The sequence below is a fragment of the Mytilus edulis genome, chromosome 10 (genome assembly GCF_963676685.1).
Source record: "Mytilus edulis chromosome 10, xbMytEdul2.2, whole genome shotgun sequence".
Taxonomy (NCBI): Eukaryota; Metazoa; Mollusca; class Bivalvia; order Mytilida; family Mytilidae; genus Mytilus; species Mytilus edulis.
In genome coordinates, this window is record NC_092353.1 from 55591351 (window position 1) to 55617641 (window position 26291).

The 26291-nt window shown below is 31.2% G+C and overlaps 2 protein-coding genes across 2 annotated transcripts in view; one reads left to right on the forward strand and one right to left on the reverse strand.

The window, feature by feature from the left end:
* LOC139492839 (uncharacterized) overlaps positions 1–1720 on the forward strand; it is a 73328-nt gene extending 71608 nt beyond the window's left edge. The window contains exons 3-4 of the mRNA XM_071280991.1: positions 392–514; positions 1528–1720. Of these exons, the coding sequence (XP_071137092.1) occupies positions 392–514; positions 1528–1720 (316 nt within the window). The remainder of the gene's footprint in view (positions 1–391; positions 515–1527) is intronic.
* Positions 1721–3207: 1487 nt separating this feature from the next.
* On the reverse strand, positions 3208–3828 carry LOC139492840 (zinc finger protein 57-like). Its single transcript, XM_071280992.1, has one exon. The coding sequence runs from the start codon at positions 3826–3828 to the stop codon at positions 3208–3210; it is 621 nt and encodes a 206-aa protein (XP_071137093.1).
* Positions 3829–26291: the final 22463 nt, after the last annotated feature.

The window sequence follows — 26291 nt, forward strand, 5'->3', positions numbered from 1 at the left end:
CAAAATGACCAGTTAAACACAATTGAAACAGGAAAAACTAACAGTCTCACATTTTTACAAAACAAAAAACGATTTGAAACGTATAAAAGGGATGTGAACTTGAGTCAAACTGATTATTTTGGTTTTTTTTATATAGGAAGATGTGGTGTGAGTGCCAATGAGACGAACTCTCCATCCAAATAACAATTTATAAAAGTAAACCATTATAGGTCATTGTACGGCCTTCAACACGGAGCCTTGGCTCACACCGAACAAAAAGCTAAAAGGGCACCAAAATTACTAGTGTAAAACCATTCAAACGAGAATACTAACGGTCATATATTTGCACAAATAACATTAAAACAAAGTACTTGCTTTTGTCTAATATATGTAATTTAAAAATCAATTTTAGGAAATTTGCCATGCACACCAGTCGAGCCAAGGTTTACCCTGTACATGAGTTAGAAAAGCAGCAAATCACAAGTTTGAATATACCTTACATAACACCAACATACGTAGAATCAATCGTTCCAAGGCAAGTTATTTAAACCTTTATACAGAAACATATTGTTGCAACAACTTTCTTTTAATAACATGACTATCTCACAATAATGAGTTATCTCCTCTGTTTATTGTGAGATAACAAGTCACAGATTTGAAAGAGTTCATAATAACGAATTGAAACCTCATAGTTTTATCTCATTACTATGTGATGATATCTCATATCTATTAAGTATTAGATGATATACATATACCATAACTTTAATATGGTATCTCATATAAATACTAGATGTATTTGCATGGTTGTAAATTATCATGATTTTTTTTTCATGATTAAAAGAGTGCATTATATAATTAAGAGTTGTGACTATCTCACTATATGAGATAATATTTAACTTTATGAGATATCATCTGAGTAATATGACTTTTTTTTATCTCATTATTAATAAACTATGAGTTTTTGTTATGATGTCATAACTATGGATTTGTACTTTACAGACTATGTGGAAAGATAGAGATTTAACGATATATACAAGCCCTTAATCATCTTGAATACAGAAGGGTAACCAATCTATGCAACAAGCCTAATAAATGGCCACGACAAAATAATCCAGTTGATCAAAAATAAAACACATTTAAAACTTTATCTAAATATTCAACATGGTTGTGTGAGTACAGATTTCGATGTCAGCAAATGCCGTTTTGAAGGCCGTATAGAAGCCTATAATTGTTAACTTTATTTCCATTATGTCTTGGATGGAGAGAAGTCTGATTGGCACTCATTCCACATCTTCTTATTCATATTCAAAAAGAGACAACCACATGCCTGAACCAATTTTCTAACCTGACTGGGACAAACTAAAATAGGAAGGAATTAGACAAGTTTGGTTAAGTTCAAAATTTCCCACTAAGTATCGACGTATAAATAGCTGGTACGAACACGCAGTCACTTTGATATAAAAATAGATCATAAAAGATCTGTAATGAACAGCTAAGATATTCACCAATCATCTGTTTTATAATTTTGTTTTGTTTTATCAATTACAGAAATCACACATTTGATTCACCGGAAAGGGCAAAAAGATCCTATGGAAAGCGGAAAAGGGGAGAAATAAGTGACCCGTCCATGTCAAGTAGAGGTGCAAGACCAATAAGACAGCATCATCGTTGTGATGAGTCCAAAATATTACCTCATGTAAGAATGGGATTGGACATAACTGAAAATGAAATCACAACTTGAAGCACTATCAAATGCTTATATGACTATTTAGACGATTGAATGTAAAGCTAAGCGCCTAATAATTATGTGAATTACAATGCATACCTTTGTGGTTTTTTTTTTTTATTGTTTTTGATGGTGTTGTTTATGGTGGCATATATCTGCTGCTACTTGTCACTTAGTTGCGTCGTCTTAATAAGCTAAAATAAGTCGACTTGCCAGTTAATTAAGTAATTTGTCAAATAATAAAATGAAACTATTTTGTCGAAAATCAAAATTTCTTTAGTGTTTTTGTACAATTATGACGACTTTTATATATCTGACAAGTGCACTTAATAAAGTGGCAAGTAGACTTAATTAAGCGTCAAGTAGACTTAATTAAGTTACAAGAAGACAAGTGTTACCTGACAAGTCGATTTGTGTATCTACAAGTTTATTTGTCAATTAACAAATTCTGCTTGTAACTTTATATGGTCTACTTATCACTTAGTTAAGTCTACTTGTCACTGAATTAGGTCTACTTGTCACTTACTTTAGTGTACTTGTTATATATATAAGTATGTTTTACATGTCATTAGGACGACTAAACTAAGTGAAAAGAAGGGGCAAATATATGCCACCCTCATGATCACATAGTGTTAAAGCAATATTTGCAGAATATATCTATTTCATAGAATTTTGAAATATGCCACTGAAAATAATTTGTATTACTAGAATATATGTTGTCCCCCCTTTCAACCAGGTGTGATAATCATAATCTTGAATGAACTCTTAATAACACATCATTTTCCCAGTTGAACAGAAGCTCTAAACTTCTAATAAAAAAAATAAGTTTATCATGCGATGGTATGTTATCAGTTTCGTGAGTGTAAAGAAACACTAGCGTTGTTATTCCAAAAGTTTATTCCAAAACATCAAACACAACAAATGTAGACAAATTTAAATGCTGCCATATAATGTTTACAATTGTAATGTAAATAAAAAATAACAAATAGCCATGGTCAGTAAAGGACCTCAATGTGATAAATAAACAAGAACAAAGTATAAAAAATGATTTTAACAAAGCACATGTTCTTTGTGGTAAATTATTTAGGTGAGTGTAAAGAAACACTAGCGTTCTTATTCCAAAAGTTTATTCCAAAACATCAAATACAACAAATGTAGACAAATTTAAATGCTGCCATATAATGTTTACAATTGTAAATAAAAAATAACAAATAGCCATGGTCAGTAAAGGACCTCAATGTGATAAATAAACAAGAACAAAGTATAAAAAATGATTTTAACAAAGCACATGTTCTTTGTGGTAAATTATTTAGGTGAGTGTAAAGAAACACTAGCGTTCTTATTCCAAAAGTTTATTCCAAAACATCAAACACAACAAATGTAAACAAATTTAAATGCTGCCATATAATGTGTACAATTGTAAATAAAAAATAACAAATAGCCATGGTCAGTAAAGGACCTCAATGTGATAAATAAACAAGAACGAAGTGTAAAAAATCAATCTAACAATGCACATGTTCTTTGTGGTATCTTAAACTTGATCTCCACTTATACGATTTTCCACATAAATCACACTTGAGTTCTCTTCCACCATGTACTGCAAGGAAATGTTCCTTTAAAGATTTCTGTGAATTGCATGAAGCTCCGCATGCTTCTTTGCTACATATGATGATACTTGTCTCATTAGTGTGAACGGATGTGATATGTTGTTTCAATGTTTCTTTGTACGCAAAAGTCTTGTCACACACATCACATCGGTGTCTAAGCACTGGCTCATGTGTTGTTATATGCCCTCTATAGTTCCAGAGCGTGTTAAAGCCTCTGTCACACACTTTACACTTAAACCTAAACTCTTGAGTATGTTTACCCTTATAATGAAAATTTAGTCCACTAGCTGTCTTAAAAACCATGCCACATTGATCACACAAGTACATTGTAAAATGTTTAGTTTCTGCATTATTTGGAGCATGGGCATTTTGCGTGTGTCTTTTCACATTTTGTTTGTATTTACTGGAATAGCTACAAAAAGTGCAACAATGCATGAAAGATGGTTCTGTTTCCACTTCTTCTTCTTCTACTTCCAAGCTTTCATCTAACGCGTTTACAATAAAAGAGTCAACCATTTTCCTACAAGAAAGACAGTTTTGATTAAAAAAGAGAACACAAGTCATCGATTTAATTGGTTCGCATACACTAAAAACATTTTCTCTAATCAATTTTTTTCTATACTTTGGATATACGTATGAACCGGCATGTACATGCGGACTTTGTAGCGTTATTACGTCGACTGCGCAAGCAGATGCGACATTTAGGGATCACTTTCCGTCGTATGTCTCGTCGTGTTAAAAAAAATCGTCCTAAAAACGTTGGACATAATTTGGATATTTGGTTTAATGGTTCAAAGCTTTACAACATTGTGTAGCAATTTTATAGTCGGGCTCATTCATGTATTGTTGAAAATTGTAGTTTCGTGGATAGCTATTTCTCGACGAATTCAATGGAAGACCCACATCTAAGTTTACGGTTTTTCATTTCACATATTTCTTATTATTTATAAATCAAAAATGCATGTCTCTCATCTAGAGGTTTATCTCCCGTTATGTATTTTGCTATAAGGGAGATACCATTTGATTTTTATGGGGGAGCTAAGAAGAGATTTGCAAAAAAAGGCAGAACAGGATTTTGAGTTAAAAAAAAAAAAGGCAGGATGAGTAACTTGGCCAAAAAAATAGGCAGGATGACATTTGTTGTAAAAAAAAGTCAGGATTAGCTAAGAAAAAAAGGCAGGACCGAATAGACTGAAAAATAAAAAGGCAGGATAGAGATTACAAATAAAAAAAAACCAGGACTCAATTTTTCATCCTAGCCCCCCCCCCCCCCCCCTTCCCCTAGTTTTATTAATATACGGTAAGTTTAGGAAAGTTGCGTATAGTGAATGGGTACCACCCAATAAGGTAGCGGAAAAGCCCTTATCACGGAAGGAGAAAACAGTGAGTTTTCTAAAAAATGAAAATAAGAGGTGCACAATTTAATTAAATGATAAAGAATCTAAAAAAGATTCATAAAGTTAAGTGTCTGAAGGAATTTGTGGATATAAAATAGATACGCCCAATATAAAGCTATGGCAAAGTCCGTATTTGAGATATAAAAACATGAAAAATATTTTCACCAAAAAATAGAAGTAGAAGGTGCATATTTGCATTAATTGATTAAAAATGGAGCAATTTCAGAACTTTAATAATTGGTTTAGGAGGTGGTGTTGGAAATACCTGATAGGTGCCCCATATAATGCATAGTCCGTATCTTATACAAAGAACCCCCATAAAAGATGTTTTACTTAAATTCGAAATAGACGGTGCACAATACAGTCATTGTAATGTATGATAAGGAATCTGGAGAGATTAATTAAGTCATATAAGTGACGGATAAAAAAAGGAGATCCGGCGGATTGAAACCCTTTTTAACTATCAATGCATTTGTATGGGAACATATATTTGGAATCCCCTTTTCTCCTGGATTGGACCCTCTCTCAATTTAAAAATGACTGGAAACCCCATTGTATATTAAGTGGTAAATGAGGAGATGCACTTACAAAACCGGCCAAACATAGTATAACTGTCCAACGAACGAACGGAAAGACGGCCTTCATTATCATTATAAACCCCCGCAAAGTGTTGTACAATTGGGTGTCACCAGGGGCGGATTAAGGGGGGGGGGGGCAGGGGGCCCGGCCCCTTTTTGGGAAAAAATGTGTTTGCTTATATACGGAATCACTGAAGCGTGACTGGAGCGGGTCCCCTCTTAGGTCAGTCAGTGGGCCCCCACTTATGAAAAATCCTGGATCCGCCACTGGTCACAGAAATAGGTCTACTCCCAAAACAAAGTAAAGTACTTGTGATCAATTATAGGCTATAGTACAGCCTCGAATGTGTGTAAATACATGCATTTTGGTATTACAATTAAATCTGTGCGTTTGTACAATTTTAAGTACAACGGAGGACAATTCTGAAACTTATACATACAACAAACCTTCCTCTTGTTTTAACAACATTTAAACATCCTTATACTGAATGTAGTAAGTCGAGTACACCCTATAAGCTAAACATGTTTCATATAAGTTTTCAGGATGTTAATTAATTGAAATATATTTGTGTTATTTCGAAAAATGACACCTTCTAAATGTATCGTAAATAACTTTGAAATCACTAACTAGAATACAGTGAAATAAAGATTTTAACAACATTTAACATCCTTATACTGAATGTAGTAAGTCGAGTACACCCTATTAAGCTAAACATGTTTCATATAAGTTTTCAGGATGTGAATTTATTGAAATATATTTGTGTTATTTAGACAAATGACGCCTTCTAAATGTATCGTAAATAACTTTGAAATCACTACTAGAATACAGTGAAATAACGACTGATCATACAGTTTCAAAATATACAAGCGAGACTGATCGTACAGTGAGAAATTCAAACAAGTGTTATTTTCTTATTTCTGGCTTCAAAGATCTGGTTGAAACTTTTACCACCACTTGAAATATATTTCATTTAGTTAATTAAGTCTGGTATTTACGTTAATTTGTACACTAAGAGGGTAAAAAGATTATTTTTAGGTTCACAGACTGATTGTCCTTAGTGATGCACTTGAAAATCTATTGATTAAGACGGAGATACGAATAATGAATGTGCTAAATTTAATTCTAAACCATTTGAGAATATCGTTGTCAGCTGAATTAATCATTCAGCAATGTACAGATGATCCACTTACCGTTTAATTCAGTATATCCATCAAATTTCACATGCTATCCAAAAAGTTCTCGCTTCGAAAATCGCGACTTCCGGATAGCGTACAGAATAGTATCTACACTGTGAATAATAAACTAATGTTGATAACTACATAAACATCGGTTCTATGAACACTTATAATCCTATTTAGTCTACTGTTATATTAACACATTGAGAATAATTGTTTTATTGGTTACATGGTTAAATGATCAATTAAAAAACGATAAAAAGTCAAAGTACTGACACACTGTCGTGGCGGATCATGAAATTTTCTTAAGAAAGATCACTGACTGCCCTAAAAGGGGGAATGTCTGCTTCAGTCATGCATCAGATATACCGTATACAAACAACACAATTATTCCCACAAAAAAAAGTGGTGGGCAGCCCCCCTGAATCTGCATAAGAACAAGGAAAATGCCATTGCATCTTTCTTAAGTGACCGATACCATACTTTACTTTCAAAATTGTACTTGTAATCTCTAGGCACAAATTTTCAATGCTCTTCAGATTCGTATTTCATTTGGCGTTTTGACATTTTTGTTGAGCGTCATTGATAAGTATTTTGTGCACAAAACACGCGTGTTACGTACACAATTATAAGCTTCGTATATTTTATAAAAAAATTCTAAAAAAAAACCAAAACTAAACACATTTATTTAAAAAAACAGTTGTTGGCATAACACGGGTTATGTTCTTCTCATATATGTTATGATGTTATGATATTAAACCCCTCACGGGAAGGATTGTGTCATATATTCATATGATGGAGACATAATCTTTCAATCAGTTTAATTGAGGTCTGGAGCTGGCATGTCAGTTAACTGCTAGTAGTCTGTTGTTATTTATGTATTATTGTAATTTTGTTTATTTTCTTTGGTTACATCTTCTGACATCACACTCGGACTTCTCTTGAACTGAATGTGTGTATTGTTATGCGTTTCCTTTTCTACATTGGATAGAGGTATAGGGTGAGGGTTGAGATCTCATAAACATGTTTGACCCCGCCGCATTTTTGCTCCTGTCCCAGGTCAGGAGCCTCTGGCCTTTGTTAGTCTTGTATTATTTTGAATTTTAGTTTCTCTTGTACAATTTTGAGTTTAGTATGGCGTTCATCATCACTGAACTAGTATATATATCTGTTTAGGGGCCAACTGAAGGACGCCTCCGGGTGCAGGAATTCTCGCTGCATTGAAGACCTGTTGGTGACCTTCTGATGTTGTCTGTTCTATGGTCGGGTTGTTGTTTTTTTGACACATTCCCCTTTTCTATTCTCAATTTTAATCATAAAAAACCTGATTTTCGAATTTTCATGTTCAAGACAAGTTTGAAATAAATGCAACAATTTTCAGAGAAATTTAATACTTTAACACGTTATGATAAACAAAGAGATATTTTAAAACCATTTCATAAAAGTCGAACCTTACAAATCCTGAAATTTAATATCTGATGCCATTTGATGAAGAATATACATATTGAGGTCAAGGCACTTGATTGTAGGTCAAAGTTTATTAAAAGGACAATGCTAACCATTTCTTTGTATTAAGTAAATTACAGCTCTGTAATAATGAATAAATGTTGATAACAATCAAAGCATCGGTTCTATTAACACTTATAATCACATTTAGTCTACTGTAATATTAACACATTGGGAATAGTGGCTTTATTTACTATATTATACATATATAAAAGCTCTATTATAACAAAGTACGAAACGCGTAAAATACCACGCTCTCATTCTTAAACGCACGACATTTTTATCATTGAAAAGGCAGTATCTCCAAAATCACAGCACAGGTCCTAAATATCTTAAAATTCGCACTTTATTTTGTTCTTTAACCCCTTCTATATAAGCGTTCCTGATAAAGCTTTTGTAAACGAAATTCGCGACTGGTGTACAAAAATATAAGCCTGGTATTCTTCGTGACTTTATTTTCAATGTTTTCCTTTGTTATATCTTTATTTCAATGCCATTCGAGTTGATAAGAGTTCTTAGTAACATTTGAAAAAAAAAATTAAATTGCACATAATTCTTGATATTACGACATTGCAATAATATTACACCAGTGTACCAAAAATAGCAGGTTTCAGAAACATCGGGCACGACGGTAAAACTTGTAGAGCCGGTTCCTATTACACTTCATTTTTTTCATTGTCTTTTTTTGCATCTTATGCTTTTTTTCATAGTGAAACATAACGTCGTAACTGAAAGAATTGGAAAATTAGAATAAATCAACTTAAGTTATATTAGTTGTTAAATATTTGAGGACATAGGAACGAACAAACATTGCACTATAGTTAAATTTTATTGAATGCACAATTTATAAGAAAATAAATAGGAGTAAATGATGTGAGTATCATGAATCAAAGGTTTTAGATAAAATTAATAAATTTCACTAACTAGGCATACTTATCTTGATGCATTGCGCATACATATCTTCACATCACAGATGCAAGTTTTATTGCATTTTTAATTTAACGCGTGAGATCGTATTTCATTAAAAACGTGTCATCTGCAATTTTAAAGCACAGTTCCTACATATTGAATTTTGAGAAAAAATCGTGATCTGCTTGATGATATGTCTCATATAAGCATGTAACTAATCTTTAACAATTTAATTCTCAAGAAAAGGTTATAGTATTAAATTATACGACACACCTTTAGATATATACCATTTGATAAAAGCACAACAGCCTTTTTGTACACATTAAAAAAACTATGTGGAAAATTCAAATTGAAAAGTGATTAAAGAAGGATAAAGATTAAAATTTATTATTAATATTTTCTGATAGAAAGGAAAAGGTATGTACATCTAAACATTTAATGAAAAACAGCAGGTCACAATCAGGAAGTACACGATTTAAGAGTTTCATATATACTGACCGACTTTAGGAACGCACTTCTAGATTATTCTTTTCAAATTTTTGAATGAATGTGTCACCGTTAAAAGTAAAGACTGCCTGTAACAAACGCAAAAAAGTTGTATGAGAATCAAACATGATTTGGTAAAAAAGAATCAACAAAATGAGTGTTGTGTTTTAAAAGTCAGTCAGTAAATATATCATATAGATTGGAATCTTTTGCGACAAATTAGACATAATGATACCTATTAGAATTCATAACATTTTTGGCACATTATTCAGAGCATATATTATATCTACTATATTACAAATAGCAACCGATTGTTTTTTTGAACTGTTGAAGTTATATCAATATAAGTATCTGTCTGAATTGAAATTATTTTTGAAAAAGTAATCTCCCGGAAAGAAAAACAAATCATAAAATTAATCATGATTGTCGTATGTTTCTATCATTTGATGAAATGTTTATTTTATTGTGCTTTATACTGATCATTATCTCCAGTGTTAGGTATCACCCTGAAGCAGCAGTAAACATTTACTTCTAGACAATACGCAAGCTACAAAGCTACAATTAATCAGTCTCAAATAATAAACAAAATAATTTAAGCTTGTAATTACTCCGTTCTTGATCATCTGAGTTTCAATTTCAAATTTTTAGCTTGATTGTTATTAAAAATTGATAATACATCCCTTTGACTGCAAGGAAGAAACAAATCTCTTTATTAAATGTCATTTTTAATAACTAAACCATCAGAATCTACACTTTCAATTCATTAGTGATAACATGTCTATGTATTTAAATACTTTTGATTTGCGATCTACGATAATCCATGACGCACTTATTGTTATAATAAGTATCTTTGTTATGAACATAATAGTTTGCTCACCATTACCAGGTCACGTTTGCGTCAAAAGAATGCGAAGACATGCATCTTAGTATTCAATTTGAAAAGATATAACAAACACAATACGATCTTTAGTTATTAGAAATAAGAAACATACAAGAACCTGATGTGAATTTACTCCTTGATTAACTATTTATAAACCAACCCTTTGAATGAAACACGTTTTTTAAGGCGCTGTGAAGAAATTAAGTAATCGTTCGTATCGATTCATAGAACAGCATCACGTCTTCTATGATTGTGAAAAAAAATCCAAATTCTCAATGAAATGATCTATTTTTAAAGGCTAATGATTAAATTGAAGTTCAAGGCATTTCTCCTTAATTACATTTAAAAAGGGTTTTCAAGTACTACATCACTAATTGATAAAACACAGTTATAACATGTATTTTAAGATATATTCCACTAAGTAAACCTTACGTTTACGCGAGTATTCTTTTTATATAAAGATTCATATTTTAAAAGTGTGGGAAGTCAAATTTAAATTTTGCATTATCTGGAATAGAGTGTGTATGAATAGCGTGGACAGTTTAGCTCGCCACATCCAGGTGATGTTTAGAATGCTGCATATTCGACAAAGAGTATCGTAAACTAGTTACACTTTATAATATTAACATCTGTCATACAACGGGGGGTAAAGCTAGTATATAACCAAGTGTCAACCACCATTTTCTTCTGAAAATGTCTGGAACAAGTCATGAATATCTCAGATACCTTAGCTGTATTTGGCAACACTTTTAGGAATTTTGGATCTCAATGCTCTTCAACTTCGTACTTTATTTGGCTTTTTTTTAAAAACATTTTTGTATTCGAGCGTCACTGATGAGTCTTTTGTAGACGTAACGCGCGTCTGGCGTATATATAAAATTTAGTCCTGGTATCTATGATGAGTTTATTTCACTAACAAATATGAAACAGGTATACTTTGAAATATAGTTCTATAAAATCGGGTAAACTTTATTTTTCGATGTGATTTGAATACGTAAGAGTTAGAATGTATCTTTTGAATTAATGATCGTCTGCTTCCCAGTTTTATTCAGACATTCATTCTGTTTAAGATCGTCTTGCCTAGTTTGAACATTTTTAGATTCAGAAAAAATATTTACACCTTGTTTATAGAACTCCTTGTAACCTGTCAAAGAAAAATTGATTATGTTACGTCATAAACTAATACGGCGGAAGTAGATGTGTTTTGCACTCGTCTCACATAATCTTATAGAAAATAGATCATTATATAAGTGAACTAAGAATTCAATGTTTATTGTTTTATCGCCGTTGTATTTCATGTTTCCTTTTTTTTTGCAGGAAAGGAAAAAAAATATATGTAAATTATACATCAGTGCATGTTGACAGATATTTAAAACTAAGAGTAGCAGTAGTTTTCAATTATTCAATTATCCACCAGAAACCAAAGAATAACACATGAGGGTATGGGTGGAGGTCTGTCATTTCTGTATTCTTTATTTTTCCGGCATTTTTCTCTTTCTTTATACTGTTTGCTCTACTGTTTACATTTGAGCACTTCATCATTTTCTTTTCTATTTTTGGGGGGATAAATTTTCTTTGTTCTTTATATTTTTTGCCCATTTCTTTCTCTTCTGTTAAATCCATTCACTTCATCAAAATAACTGCAAGTCAGTGTACTACCATTATGCAGGCTATAAATAATCCCATACAACAAATTTACCCTTTATCGTAAAATCAAAGGTAAAATGTGCAAGGGAGCGGTATGGGCTTTGCTCATTGTTGGAGGCCATATGGCGACCTATAGTTGATAATTTCTGTGTCATTTGGTCCTTTGTGGAGTGTTGTCGGATTGACAATCATACCACATCTTTATCTTTATGTTGTCAAGTCGATATCGTCGAAGGTGGGCACACTTTTTGATATAAAACCACCAACCCTTCAGATATGAAAAATAAGAAAAACAATTTAAGAAAAGAATAATATTCATAACTTTTCTCGTAAATAATGACCATAATGCGATCTAAGCCATTATTTCCTTTAACTACTTATTAAGCCATTGCATAAGTGGATTACTATTTCCGGTTACGTTGACATTGTTTAATACCTTGTACCGCTTTACTGAAAGCTGTTTTCCTGCTTGTTGATCAGTCGTACATAAGATGCTTGTGAGGTGAGGGCTAATGTGCATAAAACCACTTAAGTTGAAATATCCAATCGTATTTTTAATTTTCGTAGAACATTTAAAAAAATCCTTCTGTTCGGAACAAGTCTTAACTAAAGTAGTTTTATGCATGTTAGCCAAAATGTTGAGAAAAAAGTATATTTTTTATAGACAAGTATTACGATTATATAGATTAACACTATAAACTTTATTCGAAGGTTGTTGATATCTATATAAAAGAAACTCAAAAACTATAAGAATGATATTAAAAGATATATTCCAAATGTAATCATAAAGTTAACCAGCGTATTGCTTCACTGACTTTGTGAATGCACATTGCTTATTTACGTTGCACCAAACCTATGTATATTGGGTGTTGTTTCTTTTTATACATCAACGACTGTTCAGAATTTGTTTAACAAAGATTGTTATATGTGAAAGGCACAAATATAAGAACAAAAGTCACCAATTAGAACAAATATAACTGCATTTTACAATTATACATTCTTAACTAACAAAACTAACGCCTCGGCCATGGTGATTTGCAACCGTCAGTGAAAATTAAAAGAAAAATGTTTGAAATTGTACGAATTCCATCCTTAACATTTGCGACAACATGACTGATTATTACGTAGTCCCTATCTTTTAAATAGTACTCTTCAAAAAAAAAAATCTTATATAATTATAATAAAGATAACAATGAAGCAGAAGAAGATATTTTGCTGAAGCAAAAAAAAAAAAAAAACGACTAAAAATATCATTACTTGAAACTCGTTTCAAAGTTCACTCTTTAATCTAGAAAACCGCCTCGGATGCACAAAAAGAGATATTTCATTTAAAGTATGAAAGACAGACAGCCCTCTATTTTTAGAACTATTTCCACTATTTTATCACGATTAATGCTTTATCTTTTAATTTTAAAACAATTCATGTTGCGATCGAACAGTAGAAGTTAAAAAAAATCAATTGATCTTTAATAAAAGCCCAACCACATCATCATAAAGTAGAAAATAGACTCATCGTATATACTAATTATATCTGTTTTGTTTACATTCAATTACTAATACAGGATTATCATATTTAATCTTATGACGTACAATACGGTTTCAATTATACAGGATGCAAGTATGCTATTTTTAGCTGATCAAAGTAAAAATGAAATATACAAATTCAGGTTATAAAATTATGTGCAACCTCACATTTTAAAATAATGGTTAACTGTTCAAGGGAAAAAAGTTCGTTGTGATAAAGTAAGTACATTTGCATTATCACGTATTAATATAGAAAGGTATCTGAAATTATTTCACATACATTTAATTTTTTTTCAATATCTATATAGATTTATATATATTTTTCAATTATGGACTTTTAAGGAGGTCAATTCGTTATATGTAGAGCTGTTTATATTATATTGACCGAGGTTGAAGTCTGAGTTTCAATATAATATAAACGTTTTGACCAAATGAAGATCCTTATATGTAAATAGTGTTTGAAATTTTGAAATATGACAGTGACTCGATTTTATGATTTTTGGAAATGTGATTTACTCGATGTTACTATTTTCAAAAATATTATCGTCGAGTCAATATGTCGAAATAGTGAAAAAATACAAAATATTTTATGAGAAACACGTGACCTAATAAAACCAATGAGAAACTAAAAAAATAAAACCATATGAAATATGATGTATTATCTTACCTCCTATACATTTCTAGGAATGTGATTGGTTGAAAGCGCCCTTGTGGAGACTTGTATATTTCATATTAGGTTAGTAGGGAGGGGGGCATATCTCATACATGGTTAGTAGTGGTGTTACGTCCCTTTGTATTCCATATAAGGAAGTAGGGAGGCGGGGCTTATTTCATATAGGTTAGTAGTGGTGGTACGTCCCTCTATAAAAACAAAACGGTACTGAGAAAAAATCGTAAAGGTTTCAACAGACGAAGAAATTGATGATTAAGATTGAAATAAATTCATAAAACACTTTTAAACCTAACAAGTTGTTATTGTTGGTATCTGTTTTTGTAGGATCAATTATGTTGTTTCTTAATGCTAACAGTATTGAAGACTTGCTCATTTTGATAGGTCTAAATTTCACACCTCAAGATAGCCGGTAGGATAAATTTGTTACATAGTGTGCTAGTGACCTATTACGGTTAAATATACTGCTAAAATTACATCAATACATGACAGGAATACAGTTCAAAATAAGAACACTAAGGACAGAGAAATTCATAAATAAATAATATAATAGTTCATATTACAGTTAACCACAGAATAACAACGAATACCTAAAAGTAAGTAAAGTACAAAACTAATACGGTAAACATGATGATTTGACTATAAAAAAAACCACATTGTGTAAGCGAAAATTCCACTTCCCGTTCTGCTAAGGAGTCTTTTAAGTGTCATAAAAATACGATATTATACTTCTTACAGTAATCATATGGCTATCCTGTTATCCTGTAATGGTCTAAAACAGTATAATAAATATACAGTAATAGTGCATTGACTTGACATATCAACGATATAAGGATGAGGCTTAAAAACGGGGAAATGCGAGGCTATTTCCCCGTTTCGGGCCGAATCCTTATATCGTTGATATGTCAAGTCAATGCACTTTTATTGTCTTTATACTGCAATCTAAAAAAAACATTTTCAATTGTTGTCTAATGCGTTAAGGTTATTTATTTGATTTAAATACTGGGGGAAATCCCCTTTAAAAAGGCCTCACATCATGCTCGCGGAGAAATATACAACACATTGAAATGTACATTTACCTGTTGATACCCACACTCGATGGTGAACGAAAGCGTTTAAGTATGGACTAAAATATCAACCATAAGAATAAAACATAATGATTTATAGGTCGCAAAAAAAATTAAAAAATTAACCAATGAAATGTTTTTCCAATAAATTCAAAATAAACAAGGTCAAGTCGTTCCACGCATCGTTGTATGCATTGGAAACAAAAACAGGTTGAAGAGGTCGTATGAATAATTAATTATTATTTCGGCAACTTCTATTTAAATATTCATGAGGAAAAGTAATATCGGGTCAGTGACTGTATATGACATAGAAATATACAGTCAACGCATTTTGACTGCTCAAATACAACGAGTGCAGTATAATTATAAATAAAGAGATTGCACTTAAAATTCATAACCGGAGTTTTACTAGTCAATAGCAAGTTGAACAGCCACAGTGTTCAACTTCAGTGTTTGATTGAGAACGTGGTCTCATTCTTTAATTCTGTTCCCTCATTTTTTTTATTTAGATTTGTATCTTTTTAATGCATTTATGAGATTTGAACACTGGTAAATTACTGTTCCTTCTTAAGAATATACTTAGAAGAAATAAATTAAGAATTTAAATTGATACTATAAGTCAAATAGATTTAGTGAAGGATGAAAATAAGCTAAAAAGATTGTTAGGTAATGGAGCTTTTTTTCGAGATATTTCAGTTTTTAAAAAAATGGCGGAAAAAAGGGTGACTCTTAAATAATGCATTGGTATAATTGGGTCTCATACAAGAATCTGCATACATTTTGGCAAATGAGCTTTTATGATATATTTAGTCTAATAAGAAAAGATAAGTGGATGTTATGGGCCGGGGCAAAGTATTGTACCTTGTATCGTAGGAAAAACACCTAGAAGTCCAAACATCTGACAAACACTCCAAAACTTCACCTAAGTACGGCCTTCATAACTGTTTTGTACTATAATTTTTCAACCGAATGTATATATTTACGTCTAGACTCAAAATCAAAATTGCTTTCCATTCGATACGTCTCCAATCTTATCAATAATTATATTTCTTATAACCGTGAGAAAAAAATACCGAACTCCGAGGGGAATTCAAAACGGAAAGTCCGTCATTAAATGGCAAATTCAAAAGCTCAAACACATCAAACGAATGGATAAAAGCTTAAATGAAGGGTAAAATGAAAGGCTCCCCATCCTAAATTATACATTTACTCGTTTGGTAAAGATTATTGTCTTTTTGGAATTGATCAGCCTGTGGTACTTACTATTTCAGTAATCCTTATTTCTAAAAGCGAGATGTAAAACAGAAATCATTCATATTCAAGCTACTCAGTAAAAGATGTTTCCCAAAATCTGAGTATTTTAAAATAGCATTATAGAATCTAAAAATATTCCATTTTGGACAAATACTATCAATCCATTTGTGGAAATTGCGATCCAAACAAGTTGTTGAGTATGCGAACCGATAAATTGGTGATTGATGCCCTCATCGAGAATGAAAATGTTGGTATAGTGTTTATTATAAGAGCATAATTCAAGAGTTGAACCAATCAAGAATACGCAACGCTAAAAGAGTTTGAATGAACCAATTAACAGGTTTTAAGGACAGACTTCTAAACACATTTAACTAAATGTTCATGACGTTCAAAAACGGAAATCAATGTATATATCCCTTTATTTTTAGATTAGCATCTCGACTTTCATTAAAGCTTTTCATTGATGAAACAATGAGATGTAGGTATCTGTAAAACTCAGTTGTCATGTCATATTTACAATTCTTAATATAGGTTAAAAGATAATCTATTTTGACACATAAAAAAGAGAATTCGACGGAAATCGTCTATTCGTATTATGTACAAAACAAAGCAAATATCAATTGAATTTAGCAAATAATGATTTAATACGATTCCATATGGAAGTTCATTTGAAACAAACGAAAATAAAACTGATGCACTCTATTGAACGTTAAAACTTTTAATTACCTTATTCATTTGTATGTCTTTATGGATGATTGAATGCAGATGACAACATTTATATTTAATTGTAAAAAAGATAACGTGAACTTTATGTAATGACCTAACATTTTTATACTTTTACTATAAAAAGGAGAAAAATAAAGGCACAATAGTATACCGATGTTCAAATTCATGAAATCGATTGAGAGAATAAATCTGGGTTACAAACTAAAACCGAGAAAAACGCATCAGCTGTAAGGGATCTGGTTTATTGCCCTTCTCGCTATAGTGATTCTCAAGAAATTGTGTTGTCACATTTGAGATAAGTTTTAGAATTTTGCTAGATATATGCTGTTGTAGTATATCAGGTATGTGTTGTTAAAACTACTAACGAGAAACATGTTTTTTGAAATACATGCAATTAATGCTTGTATAATACAAAAGAGGGGCGAAAGATACTTGAGGGACATTCAAACTCATATACCGAAAATAAACTAACAACGTCATGGCTAAAAACAAAGGACATATAGTCAAATAATAGTACAAGTGTGTTTGTGTTTGTCATTTTAGAACTGATGAAGTGACTTTATAAAAATAGAAAAATCAAGAGTAAATCCTGGATCCTATATTGACAAAAGTGTTTTCAAAATGAGTGCTTAAATCTGTCATGAAAATCTTGAGACGATCTTATAACTATTCATGTTATCTTGACGTGAAAATCTAAAAATAGTTTTTACACTATATAAAAAGAAATCAAATTTTACATTTAATAACTGTTTTGGTACTTCAATTTGAACTAACATCATACCACTGTCTCCGTTTACATCGACACTTCAAATACATTAGGTTCAACTAGTTTAATAGTTCATTTGGGAAAAACTCTACTAATTTAAAGTAAGTATACTTTAGTATATCTTTTTTTTAAAGGAAAAATCAAACTTATTTCAATTAGATATTGTGTTGAATCCTGTCTTTTTGTTAATTTTTTGTTCAAAATCGTTTAAATTAAGAGTAGAAGCAATTACTAGATTATATAAGAAATGACATTGGAAAATTGATAAGGATTCTATATATCGACACATCACAGCAGAAATTTTCGTTTTGATAACGTTAATATGTTGTTATAAACATAAAGAAAGTGCGATGTGTGAGTCTTTTGTAGACTAAACTCGCGTCTTACGCAAACATATAATTTCAATCCTGGTATCTATGCTGAGTTTATGTATGAAGATGACCATTTGTACAAATAGATCGAAGGGAACGACCCTACTAATCCAAAAAGGAGGTGGTATGGATTTTTCATAGAAAAAATTCTGACCCCCAATTTCATGAAAAAATATTGTGGTCAAACAGAATACAAAAAAAAAATATTCTGAATCCAGATTTTCACAATTTTTCATGGTGCTGCATTTTGAAAAAATAAATTAATTGATAACGTTGAAAACCTGTATCTGATTAATAATATACTATTTAAAAACTATATCCTATTTTAAAAAAACAGTTGTTGACATGACATGGGTTATGTTCTTCTCATCTATTTTATGATAGTATGATACTAAACCCCTAACGGGAGGGATTGTGCCTGATATTCATATGATGAAGACATAATCTTTCAATCAGTTTAATTGAGGTCTGGAGCTGGCATGTCAGTTAACTGCTAGTAGTCTGTTGTTATTTATGTATTATTGTCATTTTATTTATTTTCTTTTGTTACATCTTCTGACATCGGACTCGGACTTCTCTTGAACTGAATTTCAATGTTCGTATTGTTATGCGTTTACTTTTCTACATTAGCTAGAGGTATAGGGGGTGGGTTGAGATCTCATAAACATGTTTAACCCCGCCGCAATTTTGCGCCTTTCCCAAGTCAGGAGCCTCTGGTTTTTTATTAGTCTTGTATGATTTTTAATTTTAGTTTCTTGTGTATAATTCGTAGTTTAGTATGAGGTCCATTATCACTAAAGGACGCCTCTGGGTGCGGGAGTTTCTCGATACATTGAAGACCCATTGGTGGCCTTCGGCTGTTGTCTACTCTATGGTCAGGTTGTTGTCACTTTGACACATTCCCCATTTCCTTTCTCAATTTTATTCCTCAATTAAAGAGATAAACTTTCTACAATTTTAGAAAACAATTTTAAGCAGATAGTACGACAAAATATCAGCAATTTTGCAAATATCAATTACAGTGATGTCACTTTAAATATTTCTTTTTGAATGTCTTATGGTAAATCAGACTATGTCAATCAAGACTTGTGCTTATAAATATTTTGATTAATTCATCGCATCGGTTCCTTCATAGTTATGTGTTGGTTGCAAACTAATTGATACGTTCTTAATGATATTATCTATTTAAAAGCTACATTCATTGAAGAATATTTCAAAAGGAACGGAATGGCCTAAGAATACTTTCGAAAACCAAACGCTTTCGTTGTTTTTATAAAAAAGAAAAGAAAACGTGAATCAAATATGATGGAAATTAATACAGGCGTTTCATGCAATAAACATGATAGACGATATCTAGAGACATGCAAATATAAATCAACACGTTAGGTTGAAGAGTAATTTGAAACATAAAACGTCTGCATGCCGTCAAGATAACTTTAAAAAGTGATATCGAAAGTCATTAATGAAATTATTTATCAAGATTACTTTAAAAAAAACGACAAAAAAGGTGCAAACAGTTATTTTAAAATAAATTGGAATGAGTTATATGGTTAAAAAATATGACGCGAGGGAGAATAACAGTTTACAGATGCTAATTTTGCACCAGTGTCATCTGGTTAATATGTAAAGGTCATTATTACAAATTGTTGACCTAAAATATATATTTGTGTCTAAACTCATTTGTGACTTGTTTCGCAGTCATAAATGTTTAAATACAACAGCAGTGGTATCATCAGTAATTTTACCGATTTGTGTCATTTTGAATTTTTGAAATACTAAGGCTTTTCTATCTCAGGAATATATTACCTTAGCTGTATTTGACAATTTTTTTAAGAATTTGATCCTCAGTGGTCTTTAACTTCGTACTTTATTTGGCCTTTTTAACTGTTTTAGTTTCGTGCGTCACTGATGAGTCTCGATGAAACGCGCGTCTGGCGCATATATAAAGTTATAATCCTTGTATCTATGATGAGTTTTTTTGACAGTGTTGATTCGCGTGGCCGATGAAGCTTTACCTGTCGGCGTACTATGTCTCGCTCCTATGATGTTGATGTGACTCACTCAGTTTCGTATTTTTCCCCAATTTTGTATCATCTTAATCGATTTAAAAAAATTGAGCTTGTTGAAACTGATATTGCCTAAATTTAACGATCTGTTTTTTACGATCCTGATCTAATTTTGTAATGGACAATTAATGACAATACTTACAAAACTTATCACACACGTGCGTCTGCAGCTCTACAGATCATCCCCGTTTTTGAAGGAATGTGTTTTGCTCAGTTTTAATTTTCTCTATACTGCTTTGAAAACTTGTTTGTCTTTTCGTCGACTTTCCTTTTAAGGGCATACGATACAGTTACAGGAGAGGTAATGACGTTGCTAACGTAAATTGTTATTTTCGCGACGTTAAACAGTGACTGATCGGGAAAAGATGCATTTTCGGCTGATTTTTATCATTCAAACTCATCTAACTTGTAAACGAGTTCATGGACACCTCTTTTTTAAAATGACATTTGGTTTGATTACGTGAGAAGATTATGTGTACCAATTTTCATGAAAACGTAAAGTTTTTAAATTTGATTAATATACAGCAAAAAATGACGGTTTTTTTCTACATTCATGAAAATTTGATAAATTTTAGCTATTTGTAAAAATAAAATGTACAAATTTATGCAATATTTATATAACAAATAAATTACAAATAATTTAACAAAAATCAGCTCGTGTTTCTGTTTTAAAACAAAAAAGTTATATATTTCTATTGAAAGGAAAAATACGTCCACAAATCCGTATTTTGAGGAAATATCTGAAATTTAAACCTCAAATTTGCTCAAAAAGGTATATATTTTTTTTATTACATATTTGATTTAATCATGTAAAAAATAGCCTACATGCAAATTTTCATAAAAATTTAAATACGGGATCAAAACTGTATCGTATGCCCTTAAAGCTATGGCTTGAAAGTTTGTTGCGTGAAAATCCTCTTTGTATCTTACGACTTTTTTTTCTAGATCGTTATTGCAAGTAATTAGGTGATTTTGCAAAACTTAACTTGAAAAGAACACTTAAAATTGACATCGATTTTGACAAGTTTTAGTCATCTAAAGTTTAGAAATAGAAGGATAAGTAAGTCCGGGATTTGTAAAATTATTAATATTTATATGATAACACACTTTTAATATAGTATGCTATTGAGAGTAACCTGGTATATAACTTCCGTGTAATGGTAGTAAATCATGGGCGGATCAGGCATTTAAAAAAAGGAGGGTTCTCAACATAGGATGAATTCAAATGCATTGATCGTCAAAAGGGGGGGGGGGGAGGTCCAAGCCCCGGACCCCCTGAATCCGCCACTTAGTAAATGTAAATATACATGAAGGGGATAACAATGGAAATTAAGGTGAGATATAATGATACAAAGCAACATAAACTACACAAAATAAATACGAGGTAGTTAACCTTAGTGCACTTCTTCAATCTTGTGATACGTAACCTATAAGCAAGGATTTTGAAACTGTAACAAACGGAAATACTACTGTGTTGAGTATCGATGACACGGATATAAAAAACACTTAGTTAAATTGTAATGGTGAATGAAAAAAAGAATAGATGATGCAAAAGTGATGTAGTTGATAAATAGTACAAGAAACCATCTATCTTGTGAAACAGAAAAGAGGACTGAATGAGGTTTACAGAATAGATAATAAATGATAGGTGCTAAATTAGAGGGACAAACACAAACAAACAAAAAAGAATATAGAAAATATGAAAAATCTATCAAGAAAAATAGGCCAAAAATTAGTAAAAATAGATAAAATGAAGATATACCTGAATTCAGGGACTTCTTCAAACCCTATAATAATCTTTGATTTTAAATTTTCCTCTGGTATCTTTAACTTCTCTTCTATAATGGAGAAAAAGTGTTGAAAGTCATCCCTGGGCTTTTGAAACGGTTATGATAGTTTAGTTATTCAACCCATTCAAAATGATATTTTAAATGTATGAACAAGTAAGACGGAACAGTATGATCTATTTTGAGCAGAAATGTCGTTCCAATTGTCACTAACGATTTATCATATAACTTGCATATGAGATAGCCCAAAGTTTCTGGTAGGGTTCGTGTTGCTGAGTCTTTAGTTTTCTATTTTGTGTCTTGTGTACTATTATTTGTCTGTTTGCTTTTTTTATTTTTTTAGCCATGGGGTTGTTTGTTTATTTTCAATTTATGAGTTTGAATGTCCCTCTGGTATCTTTTGTCTCTCTTTATAAATTTCCTGCTTACAAAACTTTGATGAATTTTTCGAAAAAACATAGGATTTCTTATCCCAGGAATAGATTACCTTAGCCGTATTTGGCAAAACTTTTTGAAATTTTGGATCCTCAATGCTCTTCAACTTTGAACTTGTTTGGCTTTTAAACTATTTTGATATGAGCGTCACTGATGACTCTTATGTAGACGAAACGCGCATTTGGCGTATTAAATTATAATCCTGGTACCTTTGATAACTTTTAACATATTTTGAATGATTTTGATTTGCCAATTTATATATGAGCCAGAGAAAAAACTTAAAGTAATGACGAACATCGATAATTTTGTGTTATCTATTTTGTGCAAGAATATATCGTTTTTAATTAGGGTGTTCTTATCAAATATTTCTTTTTAATAAAGTCTTAATTGTTTCTTTTTATTGTGTTTCTAAAATGCCAAAACAATTAGTTAATAAGTAGGACACAATTCAAATACATCATTTTCTATACCAGTTTGACTAATGTCTTGTAAACTTTATGATGTTATTAAAATAGATTTGTAATACATACCTTTGTGGCTTTTGAATTCCACAGACCGTGATAAATGCCTTATCTTATTTGTTCGTTAACAGTATAGTCTTGTTCACACAGATGCATAATGTTTAGCAATATCGGCTTTTCAACACATACTAACTTTATCAATAAGACATTTTATCTGTAATTTCAAAGTCAACTTCTCACAATTATGATGATAAACAAACATGATGCATGCAATTTGTATAAAAAATCTAGGTCTCTAGGTTATTAAAGGATAAACAAACTGTACATAATTGATTATTTTATGATTTATATAACTTAATAGCTTAGGATATGCAAGATGTTTGAAACCTTTTTGTGCAGATGTACTATATCAAAATTACGCTATCGCTTCAGTTCCTGTAAATTGATTTAAACCTCTAAGTTATATTAACCGGACTATTACAGGTATTACATCGCATGGGAGACTGTTATCACAAGCAGAACAAAAATGTCGATAATATCTTAAAATTTGTGTTTATGCATTTCTTTAATGACAATTGAGACACATTATCAACAAGGCAATTGACATTAAAGTAGTAAACTTCACATTTAATCTGATTTGAAACAATAAATTTTCCATAAAAACAAATTTTACAACATCTATTTATGTAATATATTTTTTTCTTGTTGGATTTACGTTATAGTTTTCATTTCCTATATAAAAACTAGGAATTTATAATACAGATTGTCCAGAAGGATAATGTCGTGACCGAAAAGCATCAAGATCCGTATTTACAGATATATGAATTTGGAATAACTTATAACAATATGTAATCATGTAATGTTTTATAAGTTTTTGCAATGACAGTTGCACTGTATTTGCTATATATATGGTTATTCAATTGTTCATACGCCAAACTCTAACTAGAAAAACGTCATTAGTTAAATTTCCTATCCCCGAGACGCTTTTGGCCAATCAAAACGATTTTGTTAACGCTTTAAAAAATATTTTACAATGCATTTAGATTCCGAAAAGGTTAATTGATGACGATTACAAATACAGAGCACTTAAATGTAAGCTTTAAGGAATTCATTTATATAGACAGGTAGTTATTAAAAATAAACGCATGCCAAACTATAAAAAAAAATCTGCATATTATGTTTGTCTAACTCTACTATTTATTTTCTTGGCAATGTACGGAAAGATAATAAACTAGATTCATGAATGAGTTTCGATAAAAATATACATTTTATCAACATAAAGATTGATATCATGATCAGTGTCAACGACTTTCGGGTCCGGACACCTACGGGAAATGAAATAGTTTAATCATTTTGCGGCAAAAATTGATACAAGGCTAAAGTTGAAACACTCGATATTGGGCGGACGTTTATTTTTCTGTGAACTATAAGTATAATTTCTGCGAGACCACCAAAGTAGTTTAAACATTTGATATAATATATTTGTTCACATGTGTTTTAAGAAAAACATGCATCAGGTACACTCGTGAATAAAATTACAAGTTGATAATTAAATACCATAAAGTCACGATATCGGAAGCCGTTACATTGCACTAATATCAATGCCCTCTGCATAAACGATTATTATTTTGTTTCAGTGTATCTTTAATGAGGGTCAATAGGGTGATAAACAGTATTTTGTGTGTTTGATGTTAATTATGAAATTATAAATAAAAACCGTTCCTTTATAATTATATCTGGTAACAACAGTTTTATCTCGCATTAAGTTGAAAATTAGCAGAAGACGTTTTTGTATAGTTGAAGGTTTAAGGAATATAAACAAAACGAATTTACGATAGACTTTTATTCAAATGCACGTTTCCATACGTGTCATTTGAGTTGTCCATGAAAGTGAGTTCAGCATTTCCTCATCAACTATTGGTAAACAATACGTTGGTCATTACAAGTAAATATGCTCTGATAAGTGGCATTCGTTGATTCTATAAAGGAGAATAAAAGACGGACTCCTTTCATGACGGTCAACCGGTCATGATGAATTTTGTAAAACGTTTTTAAGAAATAAATTAAGTTTAACAATGGTCATACTTAATCTTACGTTAGGACTTCTGACTCAACATTTTGCTGATTTGAAATATTAACAAAATGTAGCTTCATTCTTAAAAATCTCATAAATATTAAATTTCTAACAATTAATGTTCTTAGGTAGTGAATATTACAGAATATGAGATGAGAATTAAGAGACCATAACAAAAAATATGAACATTTAATGTTTTTAATTATAAGACAGAAGCTAAAATATAAAATATTCTAATAAAAATTCTCAAATCAACACGTGACCACAAATTATAAATGTATCTGTCATTGTATGTCCTAAGTCAATGAGAAGGTACTTGCAAATGATCAGCAGCTCTAAAACTGATTTGAAATAAACATGTTCATTTCATAAGAAAAATACGAGTAGTCAAACGACAACACGCCTGATCTCGTCTCTTCACTACTGTTAATTCAGATAAAGCTAGTTCATAACACCGTTATCTAATAATGATACGTTTTTCAACTTAACTTATGTAGTTATAGGAAAAAAATATTTGAGCAACTCTTATATCAGCCACGATAATTATTTGTCAATATTGAATACTGAATAGATTCTGAAACCCCGTCTTAGTAATTAATATGAACGATCGCAGTAAATTACCGCGCGAGGGCTTTACAGCCAGTCAAGGTATTTAAAACACCTATTGGTAAAAAGTTTGATCTAGCAAGTAAAACAAAACTTTGGAAGAAAACATCAGACTTATTTCTCCTTAACGTTTTTCTGGGTTTTTTTTTGCGGTTTTAAATCAACGAAAATGAAACCCCATTATAGGGGCATAAGCTACAAACTCATAAACACCAAATTGACTCCATATCTTAGATCTGAATTTTAATGACTTAAAACTAAACGTCAACCTTTTACTGAAAACAATATTATAAAATAAACAATGCATTGTATCATTTAAAAGTTTCAACATTTCGTGTGTAGTTTGGACTAGGATCCCGATATAAATATTTTTTACTATAAATTTTGGTAATGAAAAGTAAAATCACAAAAATACTGAACTCAGAGGAAAATCAAATCGGAAAGTCCCTAATCACATGGCAAATTCAAATGACAAAACACGTAAAAAACGAATGGACAAGAACTGTCATATTCCTGACTTGGTACAGGCAAAGTAGACATGCATAATTTTCAACACCTATCATGCTCATTATTTTCCAAGATTTGTCGGATTC